At 29.7% G+C, this 10,609-nt stretch overlaps 2 protein-coding genes across 2 annotated transcripts; both read right to left on the bottom strand.

Moving 5' to 3' along the window:
* Positions 1–414: 414 nt before the first annotated feature.
* On the bottom strand, positions 415–3,558 carry LOC136083132 (uncharacterized). Its single transcript, XM_065802542.1, has 7 exons — positions 3,327–3,558; positions 2,917–3,129; positions 1,713–2,726; positions 1,290–1,480; positions 895–1,162; positions 716–787; positions 415–583 (listed from the first exon to the last, which is right to left on the bottom strand). The coding sequence occupies exons 1-3, from the start codon at positions 3,556–3,558 to the stop codon at positions 1,840–1,842; spliced, it is 1,332 nt and encodes a 443-aa protein (XP_065658614.1). The 3' UTR covers positions 415–583; positions 716–787; positions 895–1,162; positions 1,290–1,480; positions 1,713–1,839.
* Positions 3,559–3,590: 32 nt separating this feature from the next.
* Positions 3,591–6,181, bottom strand: LOC136083131 (uncharacterized). Its single transcript, XM_065802541.1, has 2 exons — positions 6,092–6,181; positions 3,591–4,928 (listed from the first exon to the last, which is right to left on the bottom strand). The coding sequence occupies exon 2, from the start codon at positions 4,920–4,922 to the stop codon at positions 3,591–3,593; it is 1,332 nt and encodes a 443-aa protein (XP_065658613.1). The 5' UTR covers positions 4,923–4,928; positions 6,092–6,181.
* Between the last annotated feature and the right edge of the window lie 4,428 nt (positions 6,182–10,609).

The raw sequence follows: 10,609 nt of genomic DNA, 5'->3' as shown, positions 1-10,609 counted from the left end.
AGGGTATATATATTTACTTTATTAAATATTCACCAAGGCTAGGATTTCTATAGTGTATCTTTAAATGCATTTAGGTGATCTTTAAATACATTAAAAGCCTTTGCGTTTTCGCTTTATTTTTATCGTTACTAATGAATTTCAATGAAAGATATATATACAAAAAAGATATATATATATACATATATAACATCGGAAAAGGCGTGATATTTCAGTGGGGGCCGGGGTACAAAAAAATAATCATAAAACACCAAATAGTTCAACAAAAATATATCCATCTAAACAATGGAGGGGGGGGGGGTTGTCCACCACGGCTCTCCTTCATTTTCCCTTCCGTAGTCCTTATATCTATCTAACTATATATAAATTCCAACAAACCGCAAAAAATAAAAGTAATTTTTTTAAAAACATACTTCATTAACAAAAAATTTAGACTATAATAATGATTTTCTTTTTTGCTTAGTAATGTTTTTAACAGAATTGTGGCTTTGAAGAAAGCCTAGTTTTTGAAGCAAACAAAACTGTGTCATCAATAGCTAGAAAGAGTCGATTCTTTAGTACGCAAAGAAACCACATCCAATGATATCTAAAATAAAGTAAACCCCTAAATTAATATCGCTATACCTATTTATGATACCTTATGTCGCGGATAATAAATAAATATATAACTGTTATTATTGCATTAATAAACATAATCAATCTCTAACAAAATATGAACCGGTTTAATCTTGATATGAAAAAGATCAACATCCATCGAAGCAATCGTGTGGTTTTCATCATGTTGCGTAACCTTCCAATGATACATAAGATAAAATATATCAGATATATAAAATTAAAAAAAAAATTAAGGCTAACAATTAACTAATGTATAATAAATTAACATGTAACTGTTATTACTGAATTAATAAATATAATCTTGAGGTCTTTAAGATAAACATCTACAGTAGCAAGCTGCCATCATTGTTAAAACCTTGCAATAAAAGATAAATGAAATTATATTAGATATTTAGCACAATAACTGAAAAACCCATTACAAATTAGAGAAGATGAGAATGATTTCCGAACTTAAAAAAGAATTAAAAATCACTTAACTCCTGATACACAACACATTTCCCATTACCAAACAGAAAAATCGATAGAAGTAGACCCTTCAATACTTTTTAACCTGAAATATAATAGATTTGATTATAAGTTATAATGAAAAGAAAGTTGTATTGTGTTAGCGTAACTATCTGGTAATGGCATATGCCATTTGCATATAGTGTACTGATTTATTATAACTAAACACTTACATCTCTCAATCCATGCAAGCAAAAGTCTGTCTTTCTGGGTAGAAACAATGTATAGCCATCATTATGATTAACATTAATTGTCATGAGCCAGGCAATTTGCTTATGTCAAATAGTAAATGAGCTTTGGTTTCCCATAGCTCGTTGCAACCAGGTCAACCCTGGTTGTTGGATATCGGTAACTAACCGACTACCTAAAATTACATTTCTATATAAATATATGTATATACATATATGTATACATAAAAAGAAATTAAATAATTATATAATCTTTTCATTATCTTAAAAAAAGGGGAGGGTAGAGAATATGAAATACATTAGGCACTGTAAAATTTATTATAAAAAATAAAGATTAACCTACTATCTGTAAATAATATCTATTAATGCAAGTTTATAAAACATACTATTATTTAAAATAACATATACCTTATTACACATTTCTATTATGTTATCACCATATCACCACTTATTATGTCTGCAGAAAGTTGATATTTGCTCACATCATACTCAACACCATCATCATTTTCATTCTCTTTTGGTTTCCAATAAGAAACTATATATACATCACTTTTTTTTTTTTAATGCCAACAATTCTGCCATAATATACATCCTGGGTGTAAGTGGCATTATCGAACCACATGTGGCAAATACTTCTTCCAATAGAAGCTCCAATAAGAATTTCTTCGATATCTGAGGCCTCATTATTTTCTAGGTCAGGAAACATTTCTTTTACCTGATCAGGCATGCAGTTTTTTAATATTTTTTCTACATTTTTGCGTTCTTTGTTTTCTTTTTTCTGAATTTTATCTGCTATTCGTTTTATCAATTCTAACTTCAGGTCATTATGACATTGCATATTTGTAAACCGCTTTTTTCTGGCATTAGAGATAGCCCATAATATCAACTTGTTTTGAATATCATTTGGCTTTTTGCATAGCAGTGCAGTTGTTTTATTTTTGCAAGCACGAAGTTTTGAAGAAAGAAAACAAAGAGTGGCATTTGGAGCTTTGTGCTTTGCAGCGCTAAACATACCCATAAGTTCTTCTGAATCAATGTTGTTAAGCCTAGCTGACTTAGTCTGGTCTTTAAGGTGATCATTAGAACTCATTTCAAATTGCCGCTTGTACTGCCTGTCAATGACGCTAATAACTGCATTAAGGCAGTCAGCTAATGCTTTACTCATTTCATCAGTTACTGGGCAAAAGCTGATTATTGAATCAAAAACTACATCTTCAATATCATTACCAAAGAAATCAGTTTTTCGTTTAAGTAGAGATAAAGGATTCTTGCTGCTCTCAATAAGAGTGTTCCGAACATCTTTAACTACCTGAATGCCAGATATGTAGTCAAGTCCCGTACCTGTTGCAATATAAAATTTTGTCATCCAAGGACCAGAAAGTAGTTTTCCAATTAAAGCTAAAACACACAACTCCCGGACACCTAAGGTGAAAAAGTGAATTAGTAACAAAGAATAATCTTTGTTTATAATAGTCTTTACTCCCCGTTAATCTTGCAAGTGCCATTACTATTTGTAATTTGTATTTGTAACTATATTTGTAATTAATTCTATACCCTATAATATTGCACTTTATCAAATGAACTGAACAGGTATAAAAAAGAAAAAAAATACCTGTTTCAGATGTAAAGTCTTGAAATAAATTATTTCGCAGACCTCCACATAACGCCAAGCCAGAACACAGAAATATCTTCAATATGGCATAATGATGGAATAAAATACCACATGTGTGAAAAAGCATATGTAGTCTGTTGCCTCTATAGCGTGGTAGCAATCCTCTGGGCAACTCGTGTTGGTCCAAAAAGGTTACAAAACCTTTTGGATCACCTATGAATATCATAAAGAAGCTCATTTTGGCAATTGTAAGAAGAGTGTGAAATAAAAACATGCACTAATTATAACATAATTAGTGCATGTTTCTGAATAAAATTTTGAGTTAAAATGAATAATTCATTTTAACTCAAAATTTTGTTGAGAAAATAAATATATTTAAGTAAAAGAATGATTTAGATTAGTTAGAGTACCTATTGCATCCTTGTAGCGAAGTTTGTTCAGCTGTACAACAATGTTTGCTGCAATGCAGTCTCTTCCAAAAAGTTTCCCTTTTGAAGTCTCTAATGCTTTAAGTGAAGATTTACAAGAGCTAGTCATTGTGTCTAAAGGGTGAAGGTGACAGTTTAGTTCATTTAATGATTTCTGCCAAACAAGGTTTAACTTTGCGATTGTTGCATGGTTTGTTGCAACTCTATCACTCATTGTATTTTTTATGTTCCCAATAATAGTGCTTCTTACGTCAGTATATTTGAGTTGATAGAAATCACTATATAACTTAGCAAGATTATCAATAGACTTGTAATATGACTCTGATAGTCATAAGCTGTACCTCCAGGAAGTTGATCAATAGCTACAACCATACATACTGATTCCGTTGTCAAGTGCACAGCATTTATATGAACACCCTCCTGGATTGTTGCATCAAAACCAAGTGTCAGATCTTTTGTTGTAAATGCTATCTCAGCAGCCTGTAAGTCTGAAAGCACACCAAGCTCACGCATCATTTGTTCTACAGTTGTACGATGTGGAATTTGACTAAATCGATAGCCAGTATGTTCCCCAATTTTACGGAGCAGAGATGGCACACTTTGTGTAGGAACTTGGCACACAAGCATGTCATATATAAGTCTCCTAATATCTGCTGAGTAGCATTTTTCATTTTTGGTGTTTTGTGTTACTTGCTTAATTTCCTCCAACTCTTCCTGTAAATTCTGAATTTCATTTTGCAGTACAAGAATTGCAGAATTTTTTTCAGCAAGTTGTTGGCTTAACATTGCCATTTGATAAGAAAACTTTCTTTGCGTGGATGTCAACTGTTGTTTCAAACAAAAAATTTGATTTTGAAGTTTTTTCAACTGTAAATTCAAAAACTTTTCTTTTAATTTTTTTCTAAGTTGAGAAATTATCTTTTCCTTACGAGTAATAACTTGATTTAGATATTTAAATCTGTATGCTCTAGCTTTTACCTTATCTTTTAAACCTTTAATATCCTCTTTATGCTTTCTCTTCTTAATTGCCATTTCGTTTGCCAAAATGGTTAATCTCTTTCTCATAACCTTTTTTCTGGGACTCAACTGGTCAGCTCTCAAACTGGATAGTGGTTCATGAGAAGAGGTTTTTAAAGTAGGACGAGATAAAGGAGATAAGTGATCACTATTCGATACAGATGAAACACTGATTTGTTGAGAAGAAAATGAAAAACATGTAGGAAAGTCAATTGAGGTTGCAATTGATTGGGATGTTTGTGCCACAGCAGATGTTGTTATTTGGTATGCAAAGAGCATGTTGCAGATGTCAACAAATGGTTTCGAATTTCGTGAAAAATGGTTTACAAAGACTTTCGATGTTCTAACTAGTTGCTGAATCTGACTTATACAAATTTTGATGTTAAAATACTTACCGATTAGTTCTACAGTTACTTTATATGAATCGTTGTTAGTTGCAAATATATGCAGTACATGTCCATTTCTACAGCCAATATTTAAATGAGCTGGTATTGGAAAATTACAAGCTAAATAAGTTTTAGCTTTACCATAAAATAGATTTGTTTTCTTCTGAGGTCCCATGATGCACTAAATCAAATTCAACAATCATAATACTACTATTTAATTGGGTCAGCTATTAATCATAATTAAAAAATTTTAAAAATTACAATTAATCTATAAAAAAATGTTTTAAATATATGTATAATTTTTATATATCATATATAGCTTAAGGTGGCTATATGGTAAATTATGGGTATGGAAAAAGCTGAGAAAATGCTGTTTTTGTTTTTAATGAATTTTACGCAGAACCATCATAAAATAGTGTTATATAATTTTAATTTTAACATTTTAAATTTTATTTTGCAGAATTTTGCCTTTAAACTAATTTTGGTGTGTGAAAAGAGTTAGCCATTAAAAAAAAAAATTAATATATAACCACCGTAATTATACTTGTTAGTTTTTGTGTACATCATTTAACAAATTAAAAAAAAGAAAACCCAAATATCCTTAGTAGTAAAAGGCTATTAAAAAAAAAGTTTGTATAACAGTTCTTATAAAATATATCATTATAATGAAAAAAAAATCAAAAATACTGAATTCTCCAATGTCAAAAACCGCCCCTCCCCTAACACAATGTAACGGAAGTGGAAATACATACCTCCACTGCGCGGAACAATAGGGTATGTGGTCATGAATATTTTTTGATGAAATTTGGCAGGCACATAGAAAATAGATCTATACAGTTGCCTGAAAAATTTTAAATGTGTACCAACATGCCTTCAATATAAATGCACCTCCGGAACAGAAACAAAATTTTAAAACCGAATGAAAATCACTGATAACTGTAAAAAAACAAACAGAGTTTATAACAAAAAGTAACAGTAACAACAGCAGAAACAGTTTTATAAAGTGTAACAGTAACAGTAACACTAAAAGAGGTGAAAATGGTACCTCCACTGGGTCGAAAAATACGGTACGTGGTCATGAATATTTTTTAATGAAATTTGGCAAGCACATAGAAAATAGATCTATACAGTTGACTGGAAAATTTCAAATATGTACCAACATGCCTTCGATATCAATGCAGTGCCAGAACAGAAACGAAATTTTAAATAGCAATAAAAAAACTGAAAAATTTATTACTCGTAAAAAAAAACCATAATTTATTCAAGATAAAACATTCTACTTTTCTAATAAAGTCTAAGCTGATATAAAATTCTAAAAAAAAAGACAAATAAATACATCTTTACCACACCGACTTCGAGCACGCTGTGAAAAAAAAGGTCACAGTTTTTAACTTTGAAATCGGTGCCGTAAAAAGCCAGATACGCACGTACCTATATTATATAGATCATGACCATATGCTTATTTATTATAACTGAGTTATAGTAAGTTGAACACTGTTTTTGTTTCCCATAACTTAATTTCAAAATTTTGGATAAAAGTATTAAGTTCCAGGTCATAGGTCTTATATGATATGTATCTTATGTAATCTTGTATTTTGCAGCGTGTTAAAGAATATTTCTGTTTGGTGCACTCTGACTGTTAACAATATTTGCATACTGATATGAGTAAAAGTGGCTTCAACAACCAGAATGTAATTTCGATAAATATTAGTAATAACAGGTTAGTAAATATAATTAAGATAATAGTAATAACTTTTGTTTATTTAAATTAGTGAAAGACTTATGTATGAAAGAAATGTATGAACTGTGGGGGACAAATGTAATGGAGTAAATACTACCTTTGTTTATTGAACATCTTAGTGGTGTGTTAAATGGAAATGAATTTTGACATGGTGACAAAGTTTCCTTTAGACTTTATGCATCTAGTATGCTTAGGGATATGCGAAGACTCATCAACTTATGGCTAAATGGCCCAAATGTTGTAAATTGTCTCAGATTACAGTCAATAGTTTATCTGGCGGATTGTTCCAGATATGTCGTTACATTCCAAAAAAATTTTCTAGAAAACCAAGGTCTTAATTAGATATTAAAAAATCAAAAACAACTGAACTTAGGCCTTTTTTAGTATCCACTGGGCCAGTTATTTAAAGGGGATGATTTGGCCAAAAATCTATTCAAACTTTTTAGTACTCAGTTACAGTTCTAATTTTAGAATGTTTTAATTATTAAAATTATTAAAAAATATGTTAATTTTGCTTGTCAGTTACTAACTTATTTTGTGCAGTTATTTGGTGAACTTTATGATAAGGATCAACTAGTTTACAATGTCCATTCTTTAAAACATATTAGAAATGATACACTTAAATTTTAAGTACTTGATAGATGTCCCTCGTTCAAATAAAAATTTTTTTCAGATCAATTTAAAAAGCTTGTTCAAGGAACAAAGGGTTGCTCAAATAAACATGTACAAGGATATAAACCGAAGTTTAGCTTCTGACGAAATTAGAAATTTGTCAAAATATTTCCTAATTTCACACCTCCATCCTCCACCTCCCAACCCCACCCGAGATTAAAATGTGTTTGTGGGGTCTTTTTATTTTCTTCGTTCCTTTTCAACTTCCAATAAAAAATATTGTAACAATTATCTAAGATGAATATGAAATCAACACAAAGTTAAATTGGCTTCACAATGACAAGGCAAATTTAACTTTGATTATTAAGAATTATAAATTTTTATATTATTTTAATTAGTATATATTAATTATTATTAAGAATTATATATTTTATTTTATTTTAACCCCAATATATCTTTGCCGCTTTCATTTTAAGAGTATTCTTATAAATGTATATTCCTTTTTCATTGGTGGGCATCCACGTGCATGCATTTCTTTTATTACAAGCGAGCAGTAAAGTAAAAGAATCTATTTTCTTTGTTAAATAAATTTCTAGTACCTGTTTGTTATAACCATAAAACATTTTTTGTATTTAACTTATATTTCAGCAGTGTTTTTTTAAAAAACACTGCTGAAATATAAGTTAAATACAAAAATTGCTTCTCAATATTTTGAAAAAATATGTATTAATTATTTAACAAAGCACATGTATTACTTGAAATAGACTTTGCAGTAAGACTTAATATGCACGGCCGACAACACTACCACTTTTTTTCTGAAGGACTTTTTTTTTTTAATTTTATGAGCATTTGGGAATACCACATTTGATGGGACACTCAGGGCTAGTATATATATATATATATATATATATATATATATATATATATATATATATATATATATATATATATATATATATATATATATATATATAAAAGCAGAGCTGTGCCTAGGGGGCTTATTTGCAAATTTAGGGGCCCTTTTACAAATGTAAGGTTGTTTTTTTTTTATTTAATATTATCTATTGGAAAAAATTTTAAGAATTTTGGGGCCCTTTTGAAGGAGGATGGTGCTTGGATCTAGTAGTCACGGCAAGTTATAAACAGTATAAATTAAATTATATTTAATATAAATATAAAATTATATTTATATAATAGTTTTATATAATTTATTTATCAGTAACTAAAGGAGCGTTATCAATTTATTATATGAATCACATGCAGTGCTTATTTATTACAAGTACATTTAAAAACTTTCGATTATAAAATTAAAGATTATACTTTTCTACCTTCGATGGTACATTTTTATCTGAAGTGTTTTAAAAGAAATTGTAAGAGTTTTATAGCATATTAAAAATAATTTATGTTATTTATAAATTTAAGACAGTTAACTTTAATTTTTTTACAGATCATATTGAAACGATATATTGTGAAAAGAGGTTTTTAAAGAAGTCGTTCAAACAACAATGGAAAAGCTCCCATTTCGCGAGACAACCGTGAAAGCATTCGATAAACGAATAAAGAATCGTTTAAAAGTTTGCCTAATTTCGACTGTAATTTTAATTATTTTTTTATAAAATAAACCAATCAAGTTATATATAAATTTGCTTTTTTTGTAAAGTTTAGACATTTAAACGTAGTTTTTCAAGATTTGCAATGGGTAAACCTAGTGGGATCCTTACGGGATACCCGGCGGGCATAATTATATAGCCCCCAGAAGAAAACCGCGGCCAAGATCCGGCGGCTTCCCGATGGGTTTCCCATATGGGTCCCAGTTGCAAACCCAAATGGGCCCCTTTCGGTTTTAAAGTACGGGATTTGACTGGGACCCATACGGGACCCAGTTGACAACATGTATGGGCCCCGTACGGTACCCGTGTGTCAATATTGGCTGGGTATGTAGCAGCTTGCTACATAGCTTCCGTTAATCAGCTTGCTACGGTCACAAAAAAAGCGTTAAACTCAGTGTTAAAATCAGGAACTATCGAGACTGGAAGTTCCCAGAGCAAATCATTGTGCAGAGCGAGCAATCGAGTGTCCGCAAGATCTTAAAGAACTTTAAAAGATTAAATTAATTTTAAAGAAAAAAAAGTAAAATCTGATGACTAAAAAAAAAAAAAATACTTAGATATTTTTATAAAACTATTTAGTCATGTAAGTAAATTGACGTAAACTTATACGAATCATAATGCATATATAAATATGGTAAAAATATGCAATTCATGCAAGGCACGTCATGGAATTAAGATTGAAAGCTTAAAAAATATGTTGAATAAACACACTGCATTTACAAAATTTATTTTTTTATACAGATTTTTTTGACATTAGTATTGAATAAAAAAGAAAATTAGCAAAACTTATTCAATAAATACTAAGCGTGAATACGTCTTACAATAAATACACAATTAATATTTATGGTATGTCTTCTTTTACAAAATTCATTTATTTTTTGTACATTTATATTTACTGTTTCTATGCAAACTTGAATGCAATTATATTCTAAACTGTGATGACTTCATAAAAACAGGAGTTTTTATATGCGTCTTAAGAGAATAGATATCTATTAGAATAAAAAAAATAAAAAAAAAGTAGCCAGCTGAATAAAAATTAAAAAATATATTTTGATATCAAAGAGGTTATGAAAACAGAAATTCTTATTTCGGTAATGTATGCTTATAAATAATTTTTTTAAATCGTGCTTTATTGGGTAAAAGTGTAACAATGTAAAATACATTATTTTTTTAAAATATTAAACTCTCACCTTTCCGAGAGATTTCCCCCAATTCTTCGTCGAAATTTTTAGTTGAAAATAAATAAAGGTATGTTACTGGTGTGTGCTGTATTTTATGCTTACACACCAATCTGGATTATGTTTTTTTGAAATATTTTATTTGTTACTTGAGGTTTACCGAGTAAAAAAGGAAACGTTTCATAAGACTCTTTATGAGAGTATTTACGGCCTAAAGTCAACGATGATGAGGCAGTTCTTATCAACAATTAAAGGTTTTTTAGACGTCTATTGTAAACGTTTATTTTTGAACCTTTTTCCGTTCAAGTGTTTTTAATAAACATTTACAAAAAGGTTTTTTGAACCTTACAAAGTTTACAGCCCCTCTCAGTTTGAGGGGCTGTAAACTTTGAAAGATTATAAAAACCGTACACTAAGAGATTATTGCATGAAATTTTAAATTTGTTGATGAATTATAATTTAAATAAAAATAGTAAAGTAAGTATTTTCTAACATCGTTGCCACCACGTTAAAGGTTAGGGAGACTAAAGTTTATGGGGTTTTTTGTTCCCAAACTTTGGTCATTGCAGTTTTTTGTGAAGCACCGTTATTTGGTATTAGCATGAACATATAAACATTTGGAGGTATCTGGAAGTTAACTGTTTCTAACACACCAAAACAATCAGATTATGTATGTCGTTAGGAAAAAAAGAAGTTGTGTTAACCCCCTGCAATATAGCAA

Source organism: Hydra vulgaris, chromosome 08, assembly GCF_038396675.1.
Source record: "Hydra vulgaris chromosome 08, alternate assembly HydraT2T_AEP".
NCBI classification, from domain to species: Eukaryota; Metazoa; Cnidaria; class Hydrozoa; order Anthoathecata; family Hydridae; genus Hydra; species Hydra vulgaris.
This window is presented reverse-complemented; position numbering and strand designations above follow the sequence as displayed.

What these genes read in the sequence shown, in the direction of transcription:
- LOC136083132 (XM_065802542.1), bottom strand. Translation starts at nt 3,558, where the DNA reads ATGAGTGATAGAGTTGCAACAAACCATGCAACAATCGCAAAGTTAAAC. An exon ending in TCGCTACAAGGATGCAATAG is followed by an intron (nt 3,130 to 3,326) that starts GTACTCTAACTA and finishes TGATATTCATAG; the next exon opens with GTGATCCAAAAGGTTTTGTA. An exon ending in AGACTTTACATCTGAAACAG is followed by an intron (nt 2,727 to 2,916) that starts GTATTTTTTTTC and finishes TTTTCACCTTAG; the next exon opens with GTGTCCGGGAGTTGTGTGTT.
- LOC136083131 (XM_065802541.1), bottom strand. Translation starts at nt 4,922, where the DNA reads ATGGGACCTCAGAAGAAAACAAATCTATTTTATGGTAAAGCTAAAACT.